This window comes from Salmo salar, chromosome 12 (assembly GCF_965601325.2).
Source record: "Salmo salar chromosome 12, fSalSal1, whole genome shotgun sequence".
Lineage (NCBI taxonomy): Eukaryota > Metazoa > Chordata > Actinopteri > Salmoniformes > Salmonidae > Salmo > Salmo salar.
Genome location: NC_138302.1, coordinates 63,390,874 through 63,417,654, shown reverse-complemented (window position 1 = coordinate 63,417,654; position 26,781 = coordinate 63,390,874). Strand labels below are relative to the sequence as shown.

The 26,781-nt window shown below is 43.0% G+C and overlaps 1 protein-coding gene across 3 annotated transcripts in view; it reads left to right on the top strand.

Moving 5' to 3' along the window:
* Positions 1 to 26,781, top strand: part of sarnp (SAP domain containing ribonucleoprotein) — a 64,589-nt gene that overhangs the window by 17,621 nt on the left and 20,187 nt on the right. For 2 of the 3 annotated variants that reach the window (XM_014132575.2, XM_014132573.3), the window contains exons 7-9: positions 6,524 to 6,561; positions 6,649 to 6,677; positions 13,438 to 13,506. In XM_014132575.2, the coding sequence (XP_013988050.1) occupies positions 6,524 to 6,561; positions 6,649 to 6,677; positions 13,438 to 13,506 (136 nt within the window). The remainder of the gene's footprint in view (positions 1 to 6,523; positions 6,562 to 6,648; positions 6,678 to 13,437; positions 13,507 to 26,781) is intronic. The other variant, XM_045691600.2, reaches the window with a different exon arrangement.

Sequence of the window (26,781 nt, the reverse complement as noted above, 5' to 3'; positions counted from 1 at the left end):
ATTCATCCCAAAGGTTTTCGATGGGGTTGAGGTCAGAGCTCTGTGCAGGCCAGTCAAGTTCTTCCACACCAATCTCGACAAACCATTTCTGTATGGACCTCGCTTTGTGCTCGAGGGCATTGTCATGCTGAAATAGGAAAGAGCCTTCCCCAAACTGTTGCCACAAAGTTGGAAGCACAGAATCGTCTAGAATGTCATTGTATGCTGTAGCGTTAAGATTTACCTTCACTGGAACCAAGGGGCCTAGCCCGAACCATAAAATACAGCCCCAGACCATTATTCCTCCTCCACCAAACTTTACAGTTGGTGCTACGCATTCGGGCTGGTAGCGTTCTCCTACCATCCACCAAACCCAGATTGGTCTGTCGGACTACCAGATGATGAAGCGTGATTCATCACTCCAGAGTACGCGTTTCCACTGCTCAAGAGTCCAATGGCCGCAAGTTTTGTTTCCAGAGGCAGTTTGGAACTCGGTAGTGAGTGTTGCAACCAAGGACAGACGATTTTTGCGCGCTGCAAGATTCAGCACTCGGAGGTCCCTATCTGTGAGCTTGTATGGCCTACCACTTCGCGGATGAGCTGTTGTTGCTCCTAGACGTTTCTATTTCATAATAACAGCACTTACAGTTGACCTGGGCAGAAATCTGACGAACTGACTTGTTGGAAAGGTGGTATCCTATGACGGTGTCACGTTGAAAGTCACTGAGCTCTTCAGTAAGGCCATTCTACTGCCAGTGTTTGTCTATGGAGATTGCATGGCTGTGTGGTTGATTTTTATACACCGGCCAGCAACGGTTTGGCTGAAATAGACAAATGCATTCATTTGAAGGAGAGTCCACATACTTTTGCACATATAGTGTATTTACTACATAACAAACATATAACATAAAAAAACAAACTGAATGACTAAAAAGCACCCTAAGGAAAAGCAAAGCTAAAACGATCTATTTTAAGATGTCTTTTAAATATGTCCACAGTTGTGGCCCCCCTTCTATGGCAGGCTTTTCAAGAGGCTGGGGGCATAATACCTAAAGGCTGCCTCTCCATGCCTCTTGGTCCTAGGCTTTGGGATAGTTAAAAGACCAGTGCCAGAGGACCTGAGGGACCTACTGGGTACATAACTCAAAAGCATGACTGACATGTATTGGGGTGCACAATCGTGGATTGATTTAAAAACCAATAGAAGAATCTTAAAATGTATTCTAAAACCCACAGGCAGCCAGTGCAGAGACCTTTAAAATCGGTGCAATGTGTGTTCTCCGTCTGTTCTTGGTCAGTGTCCGTTCTGCAGCATTCTTTATGTTTTTTACATTTGGGTGAGGTTGAGCCACAAGTGGCGGTGTGTCACGACCGAGAATCCCATGATTTTGCCCACATCCTAGGCAGCACACCTCATGTGTAGTGTGCCTTCCTGAGCTCGACGTACATCTCTGGAGTAGCCTGCCATTCCATGTCCAGAAGGACCTGGGCCTGGTAGGCCTGGAGGAGGACCATGGTGTTCAGCATGGCTGCTGACTGGGCGGCTACTTTGAACGACTTCTCTGCCAGGTAAGCGGTCATACGGCATGCTCTGGATGACAGCTGCGGCTTCTCTGCCGCGGAGGCTGTTGAGAGGTGTGAGGCTATGGTTTCTTCGTGCGGGGGCATGGTCAGATTCCCCGGCTCGGGCTCTGTGTCGATCCTGGACCATGAGTTAAAGCTCTGGATGGGAGAGTGTGTCTGTGGCTTCTCCCAGGACTACCTCAACTCATTCCTGACATCTGTGAACAGGGGGCGGGGTCTGTGGGGGCTGGCTGGCTAGCCGGTGGCTAACGGTGGGAAGTAAGCCCCTGCCAGCATGGTTTCAGGGGCTGGTTGTGGATTTGGCCAAGACAGGCCTAGCTTAGTCACAGCCCTGCCCAGGACCTCCATCAGCTCCTTGTTGTAAGGGTCGGCATCTCCTCCTTGTCCTCCTCTATGTCACCCTTCCCTCTGAGCCAGGATCTCCATAGGCGTTCCACTGGCTGGCATGGAAGTCTCTCAGCTCCCGGTGCGCTGCGTCCTCGAAAGAAGCAGCAGTTTGGGGAAGGGCTGAGGTGGAGGTTCTGTCAAGTATTGGAGCGCTACATCTCGGCCACTCGTCCACATGCTCCCGGGGAGCTATATGGGAGGAGCTGGGTTGTGGAGATATATACAGTGAGGGAAAAAAGTATTTGATCCCCTGCTGATTTTGTACGTTTTCCCACTGACAAAGAAATGATCAGTCTATAATTTTAATGGTAGGTTTATTTGAACAGCGAGAGACAGAGTAACAACAAAAAATTCCAGAAAAACGCATGTCAAAAATGTTATAAAATGATTTGCATTTTAATGAGGGAAATAAGTATTTGACCCCTCTGCAAAACATGACTTAGTCAAATACTTATTTCCGTCATTAAAATGCAAATCATTTTATAACATTTTTGACATGTGTTTTTCTGGATTTGTTTGTTGTTATTCTGTCTCTTGCTGTTCAAATAAACCTACCATTAAAATTATAGACTGATCATTTCTTTGTCAGTGGGCAAACGTACAAAATCAGCAGGGGATCAAATACTTTTTTCCCTCATTGTATACATCTCCACAGCCCAGCTCCTCCCATATAGCTCCCCGGGAGCATGTGGCCGAGATGTGGCGCTCCAATACTTGGCAAAAACCCTTGTTGGCAATCACAGAGGTCAGACGTTTCTTGTAGTTGGCCACCAGGTTTGCACACATCTCAGGAGGGATTTTGTCCCACTCCTCTTTGCAGATCTTCTCCAAGTCATTAAGGTTTCGAGGCTGACGTTTGGCAACTTGAACCTTCAGCTCCCTCCACAGATTTTCTATGGGATTAAGGTCTGGAGACTGGCTAGGCCACTCCAGGTCCTTAATGTGCTTCTTCTTGAGCCACTCCTTTGTTGCCTTGGCCGCGTGTTTTGGGTCATTGTCATGCTGGAATATCCATCCACGACCCATTTTCAATGCCATGGCTGAGGGAAGGAGGCTCTCACCCAAGATTTGATGGTACATGGCCCTGTCCATCGTCCCTTTGATGCGGTGAAGTTGTCCTGTCCCCTTAGCAGAAAAACACCCCCAAAGCATAATGTTTCCACCTCCATGTTTGACGGTGGGGATGGTGTTCTTGGGGTCATAGACAGCATTCCTCCTCCTCCAAACACGGCGAGTTGAGTTGATGCCAAAGAGCTCCATTTTGGTCTCATCTGACCACAACACTTTCACCCAGTTGTCCTCTGAATTAGAGGTCGACCGATTAATCGTAATGGCCGATTAATTAGGGCCGATTTTCAAGTTTTCATAACAATCGGAAATCGGTATTTTTGTACGCCGATTTGGCCGATTAATTTTTTTTTTTATAAGACCTTTATTTAACTAGGTAAGTCAGATAAGAACACATTCTTATTTTCAATGACGGCCTAGGAACGGTGGGTTAACTGCCTTGTTCAGGGGCAGAACGACAGATTTTTACCTTGTCAGCTCGGGGATTCAATCTTGCAACCTTACGGTTAACTAGTCCAACGCTCTAACCACCTGCTTTACATTGCACTCCACGAGGAGCCTGCCTGTTACGCGAATGCAGTAAGAAGCCAAGGTAAGTTGCTAGCTAGCATTAAACTTATCTTATAAAAAAAAAACAATCAATCAATCATAATCACTAGTTAACTACACATGGTTGATGATATTACTAGTTTATCTAGCCTGTCCTGCGTTGCATATAATCGCTTACCATAAACATCTATATTTATCTAGCCTGTCCCAACCATAAACATCAATGCCTTTCTTAAAATCAATACACAAGTATATATTTTTAAACCTGCATATTTAGTTAATATTGCCTGCTAACATGAATTTCTTTTAACTAGGGAAAATGTGTCACTTCTCTTGCAAACAGAGTCAGGGTATATGCAGCAGTTTGGGCCGCGTGGCTCGTTGAGAACTGTGAAGACTATTTCTTCCTAACAAAGACAGCCGACTACGCCAAACGGGGGATGATTTAACAAAAGCGCATTTGCAAAAAAAGCACAATCGTTGCACGGCTGTACCTAACCATAAACATCAATGCCTTTCTTAAAATAATACACAGAAGTATATATTTTTAAACCTGCATATTTAGCTAAAAGAAATCCAGGTTAGCAGGCAATATTAACCAGGTGAAATTGTGTCATTTTGCGTTCATTGCACGCAGAGTCAGGGTATATGCAACAGTTTGGGCCGCCTGGCTCGTTGCGAACTAATTTGCCAGAATTTTACGTATTCATGACATAACATTGAAGGTTGTGCAATGTAACAGGAATATTTAGACTTACGGATGCCACTCGTTAGATAAAATACGGAATGGTTCCGTATTTCACTGACAGGAAAAACGTTTTGTTTTCGAGATGATAGTTTCCGGATTCGACCATATTAATGACCAAAGGCTCGTATTTCTGTGTGTTATTATGTTATAATTAAGTCTATGATTTGATAGAGCAGTCTGACTGAGCAGTGGTAGGCAGCAGCAGGCTCGTAAGCATTCATTCAAACAGCAATTTCGTGCGTTTTGCCAGCAGCTCTTTGCTGTGCTTCAAGCATTGCGCTGTTTATGACTTCAAGCCTATCAACTCCCAAGAATAGGCTGGTGTAACCGATGTGAAATGGCTAGCTAGTTGGCCGGGTGCGCGCCAATAGCGTTTCAAACGTCACTCGCTCTGAGACTTGGAGTAGTTGTTCCCCTTGCTCTGCATGGGTAACGCTGCTTCGAGGGTGGCTGTTGTCGATGTGTTCCTGGTTCGAGCCCAGGTAGGAGCGAGGAGAGGGATGGAAGCTATACTGTTACACTGGCAATACTAAAATGCCTATAAGAACATCCAGTAGTCAAAGGTATATGAAATACAAATCGTATAGAGAGAAATAGTCCTATAATAACTACAAACTAAAACTTCTTACCTGGGAATATTGAAGACTCATGTTAAAAGGAACCACCAGCTTTCATATGTTCTCATGTTCTGAGCAAGGAACTTAAACGTTAGCTTTCTTACATGGCACATATTGCACTTTTACTTTCTTCTCCAACACTTTGTTTTTGCATTATTTAAACCAAATTGAACATGTTTTCATTATTTATTTGAGGCTAAATTGATTTTATTGATGTATTATATTAAGTTAAAATAAGTGTTCATTCAGTATTGTTGTAATTGTCATTATTGCAAATAAACAACCAAAAAACGTCCGATTAATCGGGTTCGGGGTTTTTTGGTCCTCCAATAATCGGTATTGGCGCTGAAAAATCATAATCGGTCAACCTCTGCTCTGAATCATTCAGATGTTCATTGGCAAACTTCAGACGGGCATGTATATGTGCTTTCTTGAGCAGGGGGACCTTGCGGGCGCTGCAGGATTTTAGTCCTTCACGGCGTAGTGTGTTACCAATTGTTTTCTTGGTGACTATGGTCCCAGCTGCCTTGGATCATTGACAAGATCCTCCCGTGTAGTTCTGGGCTGATTCCTCACCGTTCTCATGATCATTGCAACTCCACAAGGTGAGCTCTTGCATGGAGCCCCAGGCCGAGGGAGATTGACAGTTCTTTTGTGTTTCTTCCATTTGCGAATAATCGCACCAACTGTTGTCACCTTCTCACCAAGCTGCTTGGCGATGGTCTTGTAGCCCATTCCAGCCTTGTGTAGGTCTACAATCTTGTCCCTGACATACTTGGAGAGCTCTTTGGTCTTGGCCATGGTGAAGAGTTTGGAATCTGATTGATTGCTTCTGTGGACAGGTGTCTTTTATACAGGTAACAAACTGAGATTAGGAGCACTCCCTTTAAGAGTATTAGCTAGCTATATAGCTAGATGGACCATTAGCAAAGAGTGGGTAGCAAGCTAGCTTACTCAGGCTGCTAAACGGACCAATGCCGAAGGAATCTAAATCAAATCTAAAATATCTTCTTCGCTGCACGGTCGAATGCGTAGGCTGTCCGAAATTGAGATGTTTAGACGAAAAATAAGAAAAGATGAATTTACAGGTGGTAAATGGTGGCTTTGATAAACAGTGGTGGCTGAATAAAGCAAGAGTGACACTCTGGATGGGCAGAGTCATAGCCCGGAGGGGCCAATCACTGCCTGCCATGGCCAAGATGGGACTTGGGTGGTTTCAAAGTTGAAAATTATTCAGTGGTGCTGTCAGGAGACAGCTTATAGCATAGTAAGAACTCAAATTCGAAATGAAGTAAAAGCAGTCATGTACTGTTAATCTTGCATGTAGTCAACAGCAATGTTTCACACTTTTATGACCCCTTCATATCCTCAAATGTATGAAATATTGTGCTTGACAATCAAGTTTTGATCATTCCTCAGTGAACAATGTCAGGTAGTTATGTTAAAAGAATATTTAATATATATTATATGTGGCAATAATCTACTCCAGGGTCAACTCATATTGGGCTTTCGAAAGGATAGTAAAAGGGATGTTAAAAACATGTAGGCTGTGAGAGTGAATATTCATTGAATTGATCTGATGTTTTGTCAGATTTGGTTTACCGGCTCCATCACCGGCTTCCAAACCAGGTGAGTTGGATTTTCATAGGTTTTTCAGCATGACCAGTCAAAATTGTATGTTCTAATTCATGTATATTCTTTCTCTTTGTCTATTAGGTGCATCAGTTGCAAATAGTAAACTAACTGTGAGTATCAATGGGGTCATTACAATTTATTTATTTTCCTATTGCGACAGTGCCTGCACATAATCAGCACATTTACTGTAGGTTGCTATGACAATGTTGGTGTTTCCCCTGTATTAATTTGGCAAAATAATATGGAACAGGAAAAAATATAGTGATGGTAGATGGAAAGGCTTTCCCAAAAACCTTCTCAATTAAAGGACCCCCCAGAGGAAGTTGCCCCCGCTATTTCGAAGCAATTTCTTGTCCTAAAGAGGGAATGCACTTTTAGGTTCCACCTCCGAAGAATGACGACGGCTACGTATACATATTCACGAATTGGGTGTGGGAATTTCCATGTGGAGTTGATAAACATCAACAACAAGGCCACTGACAACTGTCAGAGTATCTAGCTAACATGCTAATCTTATCTAGCTAGCTATCCTGCTAATCTTATTTAGCTAGCTAATGTTATCTGTTGTTGTTGCTGGGTTTTACTACACCGTATTCAAAAGATTAGCCAGCTGGCTCTACTGCTGGTTCTGTAGATGGATTTATCATAATTTATTTAGGGAAACCTTTGCCACAGATGGAAACCACTGGACAATCTTTGACTTTGCCATCTATTGTTATTTCCAAAGTTTTGGCGTCTTCCATTTTTTATTTCTCCAAATAGGATAGAAGCCTACACCAGAAATAACTAATATTGATAACCATCTAGATGATACATAGCCTACATACAGTCTACTACTCAATGGGGAGGGCATGAACGGCAACACCGGGACACAGTTCCCTTCGCTCCTGCTTGACAAGCACTACTGTCCAGTAATGGTGTGGGAAGTAGCTACCTAGTAGCCATTAGCCAATATCAGGGTGACAGTCACAGTAAGCACACGCATACAACGAATGAAGTAACAGTACCCCCATCATAAATACTTTTAATCAAAAATAAACAATCGTCTGTTTTATAACTGAAAATGGACAGTTATTTGTGTAAAAGTAATAGTGAAATATGACTCATTCATCCAGTCCACTCTCACGGTATGGTAGCTCAATGTATGGTAGTTGCGTGGTAAGAAATGGAAGAAGAAGTAAACAGCTCAGTCAAAACCGTCTAACCTATAGCAGAGCGCTTTCGACACACCCACTCCATTCCACACGCCCACTATTTTCCTTTCGACACACCCACTCCATTCCACACGCCCACTATTTTCCTTTCGACTCTCCCATGCTCCAGTCGCCATATTGGGATGCAGCTAGCTCCTTCTCTGTAGTGAAGCAAAACTTTGCTGGTCAAACCATTAATCTTGGGGTGACAGGGGGAGCGGGTTTGCAAATTGGTAATATCACACAATTATACCATTTATAAAATGGTCATGTGTATATATATTTACATTTTTTTACAAAATGTTATTATACAGTAGCTAAAACAATATATATATATATATTTTAAAGTGTGAAGTGCAAAAATATAAGTTTGCACGCCCTATTTTAATTTGATCCATGGCTCAGGTGGCCAAGTGGACACGAGGCTGTTTGACTCATCTCAGTCGCGAAGAGTAGTAACTTTGCGTCTGTTTCTGATTAATAAACAATGCCATGCCGGTGGGTAGTAACATTCAAATAAAACGAAACGTAGGCTGAAAATAATTTATACGTCAAATCATAGGAAAATACAAAACAAAGTGGGCAGTTCAGATTTGTCACTTCAAGCCCAAATATATCATACTTTGACTAAATCGTTGTGCAACAAATCAAATCAAATTTTCTTGGTCACACACATGGTTAGCAGATTTTAATGCAAGTGTAGCGAAATGCTTGTGCTTCTAGTTCCGAACTCTAACAAGTAATCTAACAAATTCACAACAACTACCTTATACACACAAATGTAAAGGGATGAATAGAATATGTACATATAAATATATGGATGAGCGATGGCATGCAGTAGATGGTATAGAATACAGTATATACATATGAGATGAGGAATGCAGGATATGTAAGCATTATTAAAGTGGTGTTATTTAAAGTGACTAGTGATACCTTTATTAAGTCCATTTATTTAAGTGGCCAGAGATTTTAGTCTGTATGTTGGCAGCAGCCTCTCTATGTTAGTGATGTTTGTTTAACAGTCTGATGGCCTTGAGATAGAAGCTGTTTTTCAGTCTCTCAGTCCCAGCTTTGATGCACCTGTACTGACCTCGCCTTCTGGATGATAGCGGGGTGAACAGGCAGTGGCTCGGGTGGTTGTTGTCCTTGATGATCTTTTTGACCTTTCTGTGACATCGGGTGCTGTAGGTGTCCTGGAGGGCAGGTAGTTTGCCCCCGGTGATGCGTTGTGCAGACCGCACTACCCTCTGGAGAGCCTTGCGGTTGAGGGCGGCGCAATTTCCGTACCAGGCGGTGATGCAGCCCGACAGGATGCTCTCGGTTGTGCATCTGTAAAAGTTTGAGTGTTTTAGATGACAAGCCAAATTTCTTCATCCTCCTGAGGTTGAAGAGGCGCTGTTGCGGCTCCCTCTGCTGTTTCCTGAAGTCCACGATCATCTCCTTTGTTTTGTTGACGTTGAGTGAGAGGTTATTTTCCTGACACCACACACTGAGGCACCTCACCTCCCTGTAGGCCGTCTCGTCGTTGTTGGTAATCAGGCCAGCACTGTAGTGTCGTCTGCAACCTTGATGATTGAGTTGGAATCGTGCATGGCCACACAGTCATGGGTGAACAGGGAGTACAGGAGAGGGCTGAGAATGCACCCTTGTGGGGCCCCAGTGTTGAGGGTCAGCGGGGTGGAGATGTTTCCTACCTGCTCGTCAGAAAGTCCAGGACCCAGTTGCACAGGGCGGGGTCGAGACCCAGGGTCTCGAGCTTAATGACGAGTTTGGAGGGTACTATGGTGTTAAATGCTGAGCTGTAGTAAATGAATAGCATTCTTACATAGGTATTCCTCTTGTCCAGATGGGATTGTGCAGTGTGAAGGTGATTGCATCGTCATTGGATCTTTTGGGGCGATAAGCAAATTGGAGTGGGTCTAGGGTGTCCGGTAGGGTGGAGGTGATATGATCCTTGGCTAGTCTTTCAAAGCACTTCATGATGACAGAAGTGAGTGCAACGGGGCAATTGTCATTTAGTTCAGTTACCTTGGCTTTCTTGGGAACAGGAACAATGGTGGCCATCTTGAAGCATGTGGGGATAACAGACTGGGATAGGGATTGGTTGAATATCTCTGTAAACACACCTGCCAGCTGGTCTGCGCATGCTCTGAGGACGTGGCCGGGGATGCCGTCTGGGCCGGCAGCCCTGCGAGGGTTAACACGTTTAAATGTTTTACTCACGTCGGCCACGGAGAAGGAGAGCCCGCAGGCTTTGGTAGTGGGCCGTGACAGTGGCACTGTATTGTCCTCAAAGCGAGCAAAGAAGTTGTTTAATTTGTCTGGGAGCAAGATGTTGATGTCCGCCACGGGGCTGGTTTTCTTTTTGTAATCCGTGATCTCCTTGCCATGATTAAAAGCGGTGGTTCGCGCTTTCAGTTTTGCACGAATGCTGCCATTAATCCATGGTTTTTGGTTAGGGAAGGTTTTAATAGTCACAGCGGGTACGACTTCTCCGATGCACTTGCTAATAAACTCACTCACCGAGTCAGCGTATACATCAATGTTGTTGTCTGAGGCTATCCGGAACATATCCCATTCCACGTGATCTTGAAGCGTGGAATCCGATTGGTCAGACCAGTGTTGTATAGACCTGAGCACGGGCGTTTCCTGTTTTAGTTTCTGTCTATAGGCTGGGAGCAACAAAATGGATTCATGGTCAGATTTGCCGAAGCCAAGGCACGGGAGGGCTTTGTGAGCATCGCGGAAGTTCGAGTAGCAATGATCCAGAATTCTGCCAGCTCGTGTCGCGCATTCGATATGCTGATAGAATTTATGGAGTATTGATCTTAGGTTAGCTTTGTTAAAATCCCCAGCTACAATAAATGCAGCCTCGGGATGTATGGTTTCCAGTTTGCATAGAGTCCAGTGAAGTTCTTTCAGGGCCGATGAGGTAACTGCTTAGGGGGGATATACATGGCTGTGACTATAATCGAAGAGAATTCTCTTGGAAGATAATGCGGTCGGCATTTGATTGTAAGGAATTCTAGGTCAGGTGAACAAAAGGACTTGAGTTCCTGTATGTTGTTGTGATTACACCATGAGTCGTTAATCATAAGGCATACACCCCCTCCCTTCTTACCAGGGAGATGTTTCCGTTGGCACGATGCGTGAAGAAACCGGGTGGCTGTACCGACTCTGACAACGTATCCCGAGTGAGCCATGTTTCCGTGAAACAGAGACTGTTACAATCTCTGATGTCTCTCTGGAAGGCAACTCGTGCCCTAATTTCGTCCACCTTGTTATCTAGAGATTGGACGTTGGCGAGTAGTATGTTAGGAAGCGGTGGATGGTGTGCTTGTCTTCTGAGTCTGAGCAGTAGGCCGCTCCGTCTACCTCTCCTGCGGCTGACCGCGTTGTTTTGGGTCGGCCTTTGGGATAAGATCGTATGTCTAGGGTGGAGGTCCGAACAAAGGATCCGCTTTGGGAAAGACATATTCCTGGTCGAAATGATGGTAAGTTGACATCGCTTTTATATCCAATAGTTCTTCCCGGCTGTATGTATTAACGCTTGAGATTTTCTGGCCTAACAATGTAAGAAATAGTGAATAAAAACAAATTACTGCATAGTTTTCTAAGGACCTGAAGTGAGGTGACCATCTCTGTCGGCGCCAACAACATGGTTAAGGTCTGGCCATTATCTTTCAGCTCGAAAAGTTGATTTCTACTGGTGTGGGCGTTTAAATGTTAACTAGCTACAAAGTAGCTTACCTGACAGAATGAGATTGTGATTATTTGCATCAATCCAGTGTACGCTACGGAAACACTGCTAAGCAAAAAACTGTGCTTGGTGCATGCACACTTGAATTAAAGGGTAACTACATAAAAAATGTCAATTTTTCCCAGACCTCAAAAGTGGTCTCCTGGTGTGGTTTTAGCACTGTTGTGTACTTAGAGCATCCAATTTTGTGGTTTTTCTGTAAGAAATGTGTGATTGAAAGATCTAAACCCTGAAAAAAGTGTGAGAGAATCCGAAACCTGAACACTCCCCACCACCCTTCCGACAGCCTTGCAGGCATGCAAACTTGGCATTTTTCGTTGATATTCATCGCTTTGATCTCAAAATAGTCATTCACGTGAACCGTGAAGAGCTGTTAAAAAAACGTGGGGGGTCTGACGAAAAGTGGGCAGACGCAGTGTGTATCACCCACTGAGCTATAAAAGAGAGGCGCAAAAATATCTTCTCCCTGTGTGATCGCTGCCTTCTCTGGCGGCTGTGTCATCACACATTCCACGCAAAAACGTTGTTCCTGACTGGGAAATTTGGAATGCAACTCGAGGTAAGTAATCTGTGTTCGAAAATAATGCTGCGATTATACTTGATGAAAAGCTCATTATAGTTGCATGTATGTTTCAATAGCACAAATTATTACACACAAAGTTAACATTAGCTAGCTGATGTTAGCCGGCTAGCTACGTTAGCAAGCTAACATTACCACCTGCATGCCTCCGCTAACTATGTGTTGCCTCAGCTTACTTCACATGTCTGTCTAATAACCCACGGAACACTTATATGCATTGGAGGAAGCGACGGAGTAACTTTATAAACTTGGTTGCTTTATTACTAAACCTAGCATGGTAGCGCAGGCAGCTGCACAACAACGGTGTATACTGGAGTCATAATGTTCCAATACTTTAACAATGATACCAATGAATAAGTACCGCTGGTGCCGTGTTTGACTACTTACCTTGGGCAAACCCACATTATCACACTATGTGTGGGTAGTCTAGTTATTATGTAGGAAATTAGAAAATCAAATGTACTTATTATTATACTGTGTTGTGTTGTTGGCATCTTTGTATTAAATAGTGTTATTTATGCTATGCTTTCGTTTTCAGAATGAGAGAGTTTTAGGAGAGGGAGTAACTGTCTGAGCTTGAGTCAGGTTTGAGGTTCAAGTGGAGCTGGGCCTGGCTGAAATTAGATGCAAAGACTGATGCCAAGGGATTGCAGCACACCCCTCCCACATTTAAAACAAATAATGTAAAGATAGACAAGCCAGGTCATGCAATTTACAGCCTGTTACTGTTTATTATTTTGAGCATTAAAATAATTTTCGTAAAAATAATGGGGGTTATGAGTCGTGTGTGTGTGTGAATGACAGGTCAGATTATATTAAAATGAGACAGTTGTTTAATGTTGGATTAAAATAATTTAATTATTTAGCAGATACCCTAGACCTTCACCTTACAGTTCTTCATTAAACCCACTGGAAAATACATGTCCTCAACAAGAAAATAAGAAAATCCTAACTCTGTCTGGGGAGACTGAGATGATCATGTCATGATTAACCTTAAACCCAGACCAAAGAGCCCAACCCCCCACTACCGCAGGATACACTTTTCTCTGTCTATTGTGGTTTGGAAAGTTAGGAGTATTGAGATTGTTCAAATAGGTACTTGTTATTCTCTGACAATATGTAAGTAATATGCAAATTGTCACCTTTTTGGACTCTCACCTGTTTGCATCCCTGTTTGTTGGAGAAGAACAAGCCTGTGGTCTTCTGTTTGTAAGAGGATGACAGGATCTGGTTTCCCTCGCTTTTTCAATGTGATGTTATGAATAGGAATTTGTGAACACCTGACTTGTCTTTTATGGAGCACATAAATAACACCTCTCCTCCATCTGTGGCGTTAGGTCAGCGTTGAGGTCCTGAAGAAGCGGGCAGAGCGCTTTGGCATGAACGTCTCCTCTGTCGCCAAAACGGTGAGCTGACTCATGAATTCACTACATAACCAAAAGTATGTGAACACCTGCTCGTCTTCTCTCGATCCCCCTCTTCTCTTCTCTCGATCGCTCTCTTCTCTCTATTGCTCTCTCTCTATCCTGTATGGCGTCGTGTGGGCGAGCGGTTTGCTGATGTCAACGTAGTGAACAGAGTGCCCCATGGTGGCGGTGGGGTTATGGTATGGGCAGGCATAAGCTACGGACAACAAACACGGTTGCATTTTATTGATGGCAATTTGAATGCACAGAGATACCATGATGAGATCCTTTGGCCCATTGTCGTGCTATTCATCTGCTGCCATTACCTCATGTTTCAGCATGATAATGCACGGCCCATGTTGCAAGGATCTGTACACAGTTCCTGGAAGCTAATAATGTCACAGTTCTTCCATTTCCTGCATACTGACTAGACATGTCACCCATTGAGCATGTTTGGGATGCTCTGGATCGACATGTAGGACAGTGTGTTCTAGTTCACGCCAATATCCAGAAACTTCGCACAGCCATTGAAGAGGAGTGGGTCAACATTCCACAGGCCGCAATCAACAGCTTGATCAACTCTATGCAAAGGAGATGTGTCTTGCTGCATGAGGCAAATGGTGATCACACCAGATACTGACTGGTTTTCTGATCCACGCCCTTAACATTTTTTTTTTTAAGGTATCTGTGACCAACAGAGACATACCTTTATTCCCAGTCATGTGAAATCCATAGATTAGAGCCTAATTTTATTTATTTAAATTGACTTGATTGCCCAATGTACTTTACTCAAACCAGTGAATATCACTTATTATGAATGAGATTATTAACTATCAGCTCTTGGAATATCCAGGGCCTATACTGTTTGTATTTTTGTTCTAAAACAGCAAATCCAGAATTTCTTAAATACGTCAAGGGACAGGACATCATAATCCTTCTCGAAACATGGTGACGTGGAGGCATTGATACTCCGTGTCCCTCAGGCTACAGAGAAGGTTTACTACCATCAATCAAACATAAAAACATTAAACAGGGTCAGGACTCCGGTGTAATCATAATTTGGCATAAGCAGGACTTAGCACTGAATGAAATGAAAAAAGGTACTAACCACATCTGGCTAAAACTTAATAAAGGTACAATCGATTTTGACAATGATGTATACATACAGTGCTGTGGAAAAGTATTTCCCCCCTTTCTGATTTTCTCTATTTTTGCATATTAATTAAATATATATATATTTATTATTATTATTATTATTTTTATTTTTTTTAAATAAGTAGACCCAGGAAGCTAGGCATATGTCACTACTTCACAGGAGAGCCATTTGATCAAAATGCGTTTTTTGGTAGAAATGCCTTCTGGAACATGTGAACTTTCATGTGCCTTAATAACAAACTTGAATGCCGTCTGTAAATACGAATACAATTGTTAAATTATGAGCCTAGTTTGTTTATCTACGGAAAAAGTCAGCAACCTTCCCGCTAGCCATGATTGGCTGAGATAATGACTGGGCTGGACATCAAATCAAATTTATTTATATAGCCCTTCGTACGTCAGCTGATATCTCAAAGTGCTGTACAGAAACCCAGCCTAAAACCCCAAACAGCAAGCAATGCATGTGAAAGAAGCACGGTGGCTAGGAAAAACTCCCTCGGAAAATCTCCCTAGAAAGGCCAAAAACCTAGGAAGAAACCTAGAGAGGAACCAGGCTATGAGGGGTGGCCAGTCCTCTTCTGGCTGTGCAGGGTGGATATTATAACAGAACATGGTCAAGATGTTAAAATGTTCATAAATGACCAGCATGGTCAAATAATAATAATCATAGTAGTTGTCGAGGGTGCAACAAGCACGTCCGGTGAACAGGTCAGGGTTCCATAGCCGCAGGCAGAACAGTTGAAACTGGAGCAGCAGCACGGCCAGGTGGACTGGGGACAGCAAGGAGTCATCATACCAGGTAGTCCTGAGGCATGGTCCTAGGGCTCAGGTCCTCCGAGAGAAAGACAGAAAGAGACATGCCGAGAGATGAGTTCGGATTTGTCTGCCATATAGCACACTTCTGTATATAACATGATCTGGTCAGTGTGTGCAGGTAATCCTTTCTAAAGCGTCTTTTTTTGAAAGATTTCACGTAGTAGAACTGCGTAAGTGTTGCTCTCCACTTTCTGGAGGCCCGAGTTTTGAAACCAGTGGAATTAAAGTCTGATAGCTAAGGAGATGGAGAAAATTCTTGCGTTTGATTGCAAATATGCAGACAGAGTCTAAAAGAGAACCCACAAAAGGCTGTGGTATAAAACACCTGTCTCCGGATTACATCATCAAACTAAAGGCAACCATGGCATCCGTGACAGAGAGGGTGAAGCGTCAATCCATGTATATGGGTAAGAGAGCTAGCTACATTTTCAGATATATTACACGTTTCTAATTTTGTCAAAGTCGTTTTAATTTCAAGTTAGTGTACTGTTAGCTAGCTAGGTAACGTTAGCTGGCTGGCTCGCTACCTAACGTTACATGTATGATCTGTGTAATAATATTATTCGTATCTCAGAGCCATTGCTAGTTATAGCCTAATATTAGCTTGCTAACATTGAGCCTAGTTGGTCGGCTACCTGTCGATTCATGCAGGGTAGTAACGTTATGAGTTGGGATTATGGTTCATTGTTTAGCTAGCTAGGTGTTTATGCCACTGAGCTGTACAGAACCAAAAGTTAGGCTTTGAGTAGTACACATACAACCCGGCTGACAGAACCTTCTCTCCCAGAGTTATAGCTACTGCAGTCCCCGTACTGGGCGAAGTAAGCCAAGCACTAAATTCCTAGAATTACTAGTTAGCCCTGTCTCGGACCTACGGGTCCTCAATAGCCATCTGATAAAAGTTAATGTTCCGTATGCTTACGCACAATGTGCTGTCTCGCTCCATTCGTCAAGGCGATTCGTTCACTACTGTCGATCTGCAGGATGCTTATTTTCACAAACATTCTGCCAGCACATAGGCTGTTTCTCAAGTTTGCCTTTCAGGGCATGGCCTATAAGGATCTCACTGGTCCATTTGAACTGTTACTAGCCCCTCAGATTTTCAACAATGTGTGCAGGTGGCATTCAACCCATTGAGGTGCAGGGGGCTCAGAATCTCTGTGTACTGTATATAGACGACTGACTACCTGCTCTGTACCCACACACAGGAGCAAGCAGTTAGAGACACGGCTATCCTCACAATCCACCTCACAGAGCTTGGTCTCAGGATCAATCCGATAAAGAGCTGTTTGGTGCCCACACAGAACAGAATATCTGGGCGTCAGAATAAATAATATTTATTCTCGCGCCACCCAATCAGAGAGGTGAGTCACGTCATTCCGCCTATGCCTCTTTGTGTTCAGGCTGGGGCATACGGTCACACAGAAAGGATCTCTGTATGTTGGAGTTGATGACCTCCACTATCTTACAGTGCTTCTAGCTCTATAGCAATTTCTGTCTTTTATTCAGAATCGTAACGTTCTGATCAGAATGGACAATATGACTGCAGTGGCATACATCAACCGCCAGGGTGGCAACCAAACCCTGCACCTTCACAAACTCCTTCTGTGGAGCAGAGTACAGCTCCTTTCTTTACACGTGACCCATGTCCCAGGCATAATGAATACAGAAGCGGACTTGTTGTCCAGAGGGAATCCCTTGTACAGGTAGTGGGAACCTCACCCCTTTTGTAGTGGCCCAAATATGGGAGAAATACGAACAGGCGTCCGTAGATCTTTTGGCATTGTGCGTAAACGCACGCTGCCCACTGTTCTTTACACTGGCAAGCGGCGATGCGCCACTATGGGGGGACGTGATGGCACACCTATTGCCAAGGGTGCATCTTTACGCTTTCCCCCCTCTGTCTGATCCTTCCCACTCTCTCCAGAGTGAGGGAACGACCAGCCCTGGTAGTTACCGTTATCCTGTTAGGGCTAGGGGGCAGCATTGACACGGCTGGATAAAAAACATACCCGATTTAATCTGGTTACCACTCCTACTCAGTAACTAGAATATGCATATACTTATTACATATGGATAGAAAACACCCTAAATTTTCTAAAACTGTTTGAATGGTGTCTGTGAGTATAACAGAACTCAAATGGCAGGTCAAAACCTGAGAGATTCCTTTACAGGAAGTGGCCTGTCTGACCATTTCTGGAACTTCTTTGCCATCTCTATCATTTACTAAGGATCTCTGCTCTAACGTGACACTTCCCACGTCGTCCATAGGCTCTCATAGCCCGGGAAAAAAGAGAATGTCGTCATTCCAGCCCCAGGCTGAAACACATTATCGCCTTTCTCAAGTGGCCCATCAAGAGACACTAGCTTATGCGCGTGACCCCGACCGCCCCCGCCTTTGGGATTTTTTCCTCTGTTTGCCGAAAAGGAGATTCCCTGTCGGAATTTTACCGCTTTTCTACGAGAAAAATGACGTAAAAATTGATTTTAAACAGCGGTTGACATGCTTCGACGTACGGCAATTGAATACTTTGAATTTTATTGTCAGGAATTGCGCCAAGCGCGCGACACTTCTTTACTATTTCGGATAGTGTCTGGAACGCACGAACAAAACGCCGCTATTCGGATATAACGATGGATTATTTTGGACCAAACCAACATTTGTTATTGAAGTAGACGTCCTGGGTGTGCATTCTGACGAAGACAACAAAAGGTAATGACATTTTTATAATAGTAAATATGATTATGGTGAGTGCTAAACTTGCCGGGTGTCTAAATAGCGAGCCCGTGATGCCTGGGCTATATACTTAGAATATTGCAAAATGTGCTTTCACCAAAAAGCTATTTTAAAATCGGACATATCGAGTGCATAGAGGAGGTCTGTATCTATAATTCTTAAAATAATTGTTATGCTTTTTGTGAACGTTTATCGTGAGTAATTTAGTAAAATGTTAGCGAATTCCCCGTAAGTTTGCGGGGGGTATGCTAGTTCTGAACGTCACATGCTAATGTAAAAAGCTGGTTTTTGATATAAATATGAACTTGATTGAACAAAACATGCATGTATTGTATAACATAATGTCCTAGGGTTGTCATCTGATGAAGATCATCAAAGGTGAGTGCTGCATTTAGCTGTCTTCTGGGTTTTGGTGACATTATATGCTGGCTTGAAAAATGGGTGTCTGATTATTTCTGGCTTGGTACTCTGCTGACATAATCTAATGTTTTGCTTTCGTTGTAAAGCCTTTTTGAAATCGGACAGTGTGGTTAGATTAACGAGAGTCTTATCTTTAAATGGCTGTAAAATAGTCATATGTTTGAGAAATTGAAGTAATAGGATTTTGAAGATTTTGAAAATCGCGCCACAGGCTGGCAGTGGATGTTACGTAGGTGGGACGAATTCGTCCCGCCGGTCCCATAGAGGTTAAGCAGGGATCTGTTGACCCAAGCAAACAGAGATTTTCCGTCCTCTTCCGTACATGCTGGCTCTTTGTGCCTGGCCCGTGAGAGGATGAATCTTCAAGGGCAGCTCTGCCATTTTTCAACCTTATATTCATCATCTCCAGCACCAAACAAGTGTCTACATTAATGAACACAGCGCGTTTCTATCATCTGTAGTTAAAAAGATAAGGAAGGTCTTAAGAAAATGATTCTCTGTGAAATCACAGGTTAGGATTAAAATGAAAAAATAGATTTTTTTCAAAACCTGCAACGAGTTCTAGCCTAAGGGAGGGTATTTGCTTGCTCCACACGTTACCCCGAATCTCAGTGTTTGAAAATCACTATTTTTAAAATGTTATGAACTTATTAGAACTTTTTAACTTTTTAATTTATTTTACAAAATGTGACGTTTTCACATATGTTGACCTGATATTGTGCTGGAGATAATGAAAATGAGGTTAAAAAGTGATGAAGTTGCCCTTTACTGTGACAGGCCTACCCTTTGTGTCGTGGAGACTATTCAGTGCGCTAGGCCCCTTCTACACACTCACTTTATGACAACGAATGGCGTGTGTTTGAGAGATGATGTGAGCGGAAACGGGTTACTCCCTTTCTATGCTCATTTTCAGAGGTACATTGCTTTCTGCGGGACTATCTCTGCCTGCTATATAAGCTTCAACAACGATACAGAGGGGAGACACCCCCTTATCTGCCATTTTATGAAGGGCGGCGTCGCTTTCACTCGCTATCCAAGAAGCTAGTCCCATCCTGGGACCTATCTATTGTGCTTGAGGCCATTTCACAGCCGCCGCTGGAAAGCGGGGAAGTGAGACTTATCTCATTTAAAACTGCTTTACTTTTAGCCATTACATCCGCCTAGCAAGTGGGAGAGCTGCACGCACTGTCTGTCCACCACTCATGCCTGCACTTTGCCCCTGGGTTGTCCAATGTTACCCGACAACCTAACCCCGCTTTTGTGCCTAAAGTAAGTAGTGCTTACAATAGACTCACTTTGGAGCTGTCAGCCTTTCACCCACCGCCCTTTTCCTTTTTGGAGGAATGGCGTCTCCACCGCTTGTGGAGCATCTACATGGACAGGACAAGAGCCCTTAGAAAGAGCGACCAGCTCTTTGTCTCTTGGGCACCTCCCCACGCAGGGAGGCCCATTTCTCGCTGACTCTTATCCCATTGGATAGTGGATGCTATTATAGTGGCCTATAATAGCAAGGGTTTACCACCTTCAGAGGGCCTGAGAGCTCATTCCACTGGAGGTTTGGCTGCGTCATGAGCATTGTTCAAGGGCATCTCTGTTCAAGAGATCTGTAATGTTCCGTGTTGGGGAACCCCCTCGTTAGAGCATACGGTGCTTAGTTTCGGGACTTCTGGGGGTTGATTCTGTCTAGACAACCTGGCTTCGGAGAGTATATGAGAACTACGGGAGTTGGCTATATCCCTATCGTAAAAGAGATCAAGCAAGTATTTTGAAATTAACCTTTGGGTTACTTGACGTAACCCTGTTCTATGATAATGAGTGACGTCTTTCACCACGTTTCCCTTCACGCTTTGCGTAAGGAAGAAAACATATACTTGGAAAGTGAAGCTAGTAGGGGATGACGGAGCCTTATAAAAGATTGGGGGCTTCCAACTATTCGCCGTCGCTCGTGTCTGTCTACAACAGATGTGTGATTGGAGCTTCCTTGAATCACTTACCCATAGTAAGAGACCTCTCTCATATTATCATAGAACCGGTGTAACGTCAAGCAACCAAATGTTTCTTTCTTTAACCGGTGATCCATAATCAAACAACGGGAGAACATCGCTAACTACACATACAGTGCATTCGGAAAGTATTCAGACCCCTTGACTTTTTGAACAAAAAAAATACGTTACAGCCTTATTCTAAAATGGATTAAATGTCTTTTTTTACTCATCAATCTACACACAATACACCATAATGACAAAGCAAAAACATTTTATTTTTTATTTTTGCAAATGTATTAAAAATAAAATGAAATATTACATTACGTAAGTATTCAGACCCTTTACTCAGTACTTTGTTGAAGCACCTTTGGCAGCGATTACAGCCTCGAGTCTTCTTCGGTATGACACTATGAGCTTGGTACACCTGTATTTGGGGAGTTTCTCCCATTCTTCTCTGCAGATCCTCTCAAGCTCTGTCAGGTTGGATGGGGAGCGTCACTGCACAGCTTTTTTCAGGTCTCTCCAGAGATGTTCGATCAGGTTCAAGTCCGGGCTCTGGCTGGGCCACTCAAGGACATTCAGAGACTTGTCCCGAAGACACTCCTACGTTGCCTTGGCTGTGTGCTTTGGGTCGTTGTCCTGTTGGAAGGCGAACCTTCGCCCCCAGCCTGAGATCCTGAGCATTCTGGAGCAGGTTTTCATCAAGGATCTCTCTTTGCTCTGTTAATCTTTCCCTCGATCCTGACTAGTCTCCCAGTCCCTGCCGCTGAAAACATCCACACAGCATGATGCTGCCACCACCATACTTCACCGTAGGGATGGTGCCAGGTTTCCTCCAGAATTGATGCTTGGCATTCAGGCCAAAGAGTTCAGTCTTGGTTTCATCAGACCAAAGAATCTTGTTTCTCATGGTCTGAGTCCTTTAGATGCCTCTTGGCAAACTCCAAGCGGGCTGTCATATGCCTTTTACTGAGGAGTGGCTTCCGTCTGGCCGCTCTACTGTAAAGGCCTGATTTGGTGGAGTGCTGCAGAGATGGTTGTCCTTCTGGAAGGTTCTCCCATCTCAACATAGGAACTCTGGAGCTCTGTCAGAGTGACCATCGGGTTCTTGGTCACCTCCCTGACCAAGGCCCTTCTTCCCCGATTGCTCAGTTTGGCCGGGTGGCCAGCTCTAGGAAGAGTCTTGGTGGTTCTAAACTTCCATTTGCAAAAATGTCTAAATACCTGTTTTTTCTTTGTCATTATGGGGTAATGTGTGTAGATTGCTATTTTTTTTTTATTCAACCCATTTTAGAATAAGGCTGTAAAATGTGGAAAAAGTAAAGGGGTCTGAATACTTTCCGAATGCACTGTACATACAATAAGTGTTTTTCTCATAATAAATCGTTTGCTTAATCAATGTCTAGTTATTCATAAAGGCAAGTCTTTTGATTAAGTGACAGGGCATAGGACAATCGTCACAGGTAACGTATATTTATTAGTTAAAAGATAAGTGAAAAGTACAAAATGTCCATTTTCAGTTGAGGCTTTTTCTTTTTTGGTACACCACTTTTTCTGTTTTATATTGAACTTTATTCTTAAGTTACACATACAGTAGCTTTTGTAGTGTGGTCTTTATCGCCTTATGGAAGATGGTGGCATCTCTGTCAATTGATCTGTTCAGGGATTTTAACTTACATTTTTTGTTATGTGTTGTGAAGATATGGCTGTCGTTAGTAGAATGAAGTCATGTACCGTGCTATTGAGAACACTGTCACCATTGGGCAGTCGATCTGTCAATTTGCAAATCATCTTTTTTTTTCTCACCTTGACGGGAGGTAATCAGTGAACCTGACTTAACCCTTACCTCACCCCTCTGACACATTTGAATCCTTCCTTTGTCTTTTGTGTTGTCGTCCCTCCTGCTACGAGGCTTGCGCTGTGAGGGGAGGGGTGTACATCAGATTTTGGTCAATGCCCCCCACTCGAATCCACTATCCTGTTTGATTGTCCTTGAGAGGCTCTCGCTGGTCAGGGATAATATCTAGTGACAGGATGGAGAAAGGCCCTGGTAGCCACGGTGATTGTTACAGAGAAGGGGTCTGCCACTGCGACCGGCCAGCCACCTGGAGAGAAGAGCTTGCTCGTCCACCTCAGAGCTATTGTGCCGGGGTGGCTAGGCAAGGCCAGGCCAGGCTGGGGAGAGAAGGCAACAACAGTAACACATGGGAGCAGGCTCTAGGGGCAGCAGAGCACAGCATTGTTCTGTCGGGACTGAGGTTCAGTTAGCAGAGCAGGGAGAATGAACTTCTCCCCTTCAAGGGCTCTGTGCTCTATTCTACAGGACCTTTGTGGACTCTTTGTGCTTTGTTGAAACAGCTTTGCTCTGTAACGTCAAGGTGATGTGCTCCTACGCTGTCCATTCTCATCTGCCAAGATAAGATTTTGATGAAATCACCCTCTTGATGTGATTGACGTTATTCCCTCACAGTCAGTTGAACTCTTTTCTTTTAAAATAATTAAATTATTGCTGCTACAGCCTTACAGTTCTGTCAATGGAATGCTACATTTCTTTCCTCCGAATAAGTGCTTTCTCACTCCAATTGAGCTGGTTAAATGTGAAAGCCAGTGAATGGAGCAACCTCAATAGGCGAAAATAAACAATTGCATTGGTCCAGGAATACAGCGGGGGAGAGCCAGGGGGAGGGAGAAAGGCCCCCCTAACAAGCTAAGATTCCCATGGAGACTTACGCACTTAGGCCTCTCTCTGTTTAAAGCAGGTTCTCGTAAAGTACTTCAGCAGTAGATGATTTCTTTTCTTTTAACACATACTCACTCTGACACACACACACACACACACACACACACACACACACACACACACACACACACACACACACACACACACACACACACACATTTGCTCCTCACTTGTCCAGCACTAGCCCTCAGAAAAGCAGTCCATTGTTTGCAAGTGAAAGGCTCTTGTTTCAGCTGTGTAACTAAATCAGGAGCTCCTTCCACACAGAGGCCTGCATAGCCTCACTCCTCCAGATTGTGTCCATTCGAGTGGCCGGGGTATTAACTGTGTTCCCCCATTGTTAGGAGAGCACCCCCACAACCTTAAACAACTTGCCCCACGCCCAATTTCTCCCGTGGTCCAAGTTTATGCCCTCGCCTTTCCTCAAGGTTTCCATTTCAACCCTTTTAGAAAGACAGCAGTGAAGGAGGTTGGTCAGTGATTCTATTTGAAGTGTGTATTCCATTTAGAAAAGGAGGCAATGTATGGTTCTAATTTTAAGTAAATGGATGAAAATGATACATTTCAATCTTTCTTAATTTGAATTGTCAATCTACTACTTGTATGGTCATATTAGAGCCATAGGCTATACCTTTTATGTATCAGTAAGCTTATATCAAGACCACTGACAAAGAATTTATTTCTATTTAATTTGTTGTTTTTTATGGGATAAGGCAAAGCCTGAACACTGTGAGAAGTGCACATGGGATTTACAAGGTTGGGAGAGAGTACGCATGGTTTCCTAAATCTAGGAACTGACCCTCGGGTCAGGTCATTGGTTCCTCTTCCCAGTGCACCCTCTTTGTATGATGTCATTGTGGCAGGCCTCTGCCAGCTAACCCACTTTGCAGCTACACAAGGACATGAGAGGAGCCTTTTTTAAACAGGGTTTGTTTATTCTTGTTTTAATTGGTTAACCATTTAAAGGCCCAATGCAGCCATTTCTATCTCAATATCAAAATATCAAATCCTTTTATGGGTAACAGTTAAGTATGTTACTGTGATTGTTTTCAGTCAAAATGTTCAAAAAGAAACAAATCACTTCTTAGGAAGAGCAATTTCTCAAGCAAGAATTTTGCTAGGATTGTCTGGAAGTGGTCTGAGTGGGGAGGTGGAAAACTGGAAAACTAGCTGTTTGGAACTCTCTTTCTTATTGGTCTATAAAGCCAGACTCAGTAAGTCTCATTTACGTCGTTTACGATTATGAAATATCAAACTGTTGGGGTAACAAAACAAACTCAGGCGAGACGTCATAACATGCTCCATATAAGAGTTCTCATAGCGGCCGCTGGGCCAACCACCCTTCGATCAGTCAGTATCAGACAGCTGTGTTCTGGTTTGCTTGTAGCCTACAACGAGCATGTAGGTTACTCTACTGTATAAAAATTACAATTTACATGTGGAGTCAGCTATGAACGTTACAGCAGTAAAATTGTATTTTACTTTAGTAGACAAGTTCAACGATATAGGCCACCTACTGCAGTGCAACGGTAGCACCATTATCTGCTTGATTTCTTGCAGTGTAAACACTTGCCTGGAAAAGTCCACCCTCAGCAAATATAGGGTTGAATAAATTCACCATCAAAAGGTTGCAATAGTAAACTCCACATCCAAGAGGAAAACAATTAGCCAGCTATCAACTCCAGCAAAGTTTGCAAGTGCATGAAAGTTTATATGGCTGTTGGCTTAATCACCCACCGGTAGGCTATGCACATTTGCAAGCAATGTGTGTGGATCGATCTGTTTCTAGCTAGCTTTCTTCACTTGCATACCAGTAGATAGAGCTGGCTTCGTGATTATTATCCATAGTGTCCAGCATGTCTGTCGAACAGACGGACTGACAGCCGGGAGCCAATATTATTAACCTCTAAGGCATCTGTGTCCCTATACCGGGGCGGTTGTTGCTAACGTGCGCTAATGTCACTAGAATGACGTTGTAAGTAACAGCAAACATTCCAGGACATAGACATGTCTTATATGGGCAGAAGGCTTAAATTATTGTTAATCTAACTGCACTGTCCAATTTACAGTAGCTATTACAGTGAAATAATACCATGCTATTGTTTGAGTGCACAACAACAAAAAACTTTTATCACGACAACTGGTTTGATTACATTCAGTAATCTTGCTCTGATTTGTCATCCTGAGGGTCCCAGAGATAAAATGTATCATAGTTTTGTTTGATAAAATCAATTTTATATTCAAATGTAGGAGCTGGGTTTGTTCATATTATCTATTACCAGATCTAATGTGTTATATTCTCCTACATCAACTTAACAATTCCACAAACTTCAAAGTGTTTCCTTTTCAAATGGTATCAAGAATATGCATATCCTTGCTTCAGGTCCTGAGCTACAGGGAGTTAGATTTGGATATGTAAATTTAGGCGAAAAATGAAAAAAATGGCCCGATCCTTAAGAGGTTTTTAACCATTACGACATGCATTTGTCAGCTAAATTAAGTTTATTCTGTATCACTCAACTCTCATTTCTGAGTCTCATTTGTATTGAGAAGGATATACGTACATGTAGCTAGATATGTATTGTTGATGTGTTGCTGTAGTCATACATGGATCAGAGGGACAGAGAAAGTGCGGAAGAGAAATTATCAATAGGCCTATGCGTTTAAATTACCTGGAGAAATCTGACCTGCAATTTGTAAACAAAGCTGCTGTACTTATAATTAGTAAAACCTTTATTGGTATCACTTTGAAGTGATCCAAATGGCAAATTCATCTTTCATTTATACATTTATTTATATATATATATATATATATATATATATATATATATATATATATATATATATATATTAAGCCAGAAAAAAAGTGAAATTGTATTTAGGACTTACTGAGTCTGGCTTTAAAGATGCACTATGCGGAAATCGCAATGCCATTTCCTGGTTGCTAAAAATCAAATAGTTTGCCTAAATTCCGTTTGTGACAGAGTAAGCAAGTATAGTGTACCATCTAAACTGCTGTGAAATATATTTTCTAAATAATTTGTATTTTCAGTTGTTTGAAGCTGGTGTACAAAACGGAAAGAAAAAAAATCAAAACGGGACGGATAGAAATAGTGCACATTGAACAGCTCTACTGTTTCTTAGACTTGCGTTCAATGAGTGACAGATCTATAACTCACATTTCTATGTTTTAACTAATTTACCGCCTGGAGATGTTCCCATGGGGGACCAGTACGGAGAAAAAAATGTATGAAATGTATGCATTCACTACTGTAAGTCGCTCTGGATAAGAGCGTCTGCTAAATGACTAAAATGTAAATGATGTCACCAGGCAGACCAAAACTCTATCCCACCAAAACAGGCTGAAATTTCAGGTGGTCTTTTATAACAGTTCTTACACTAAAATGGCATTATCAATTTCA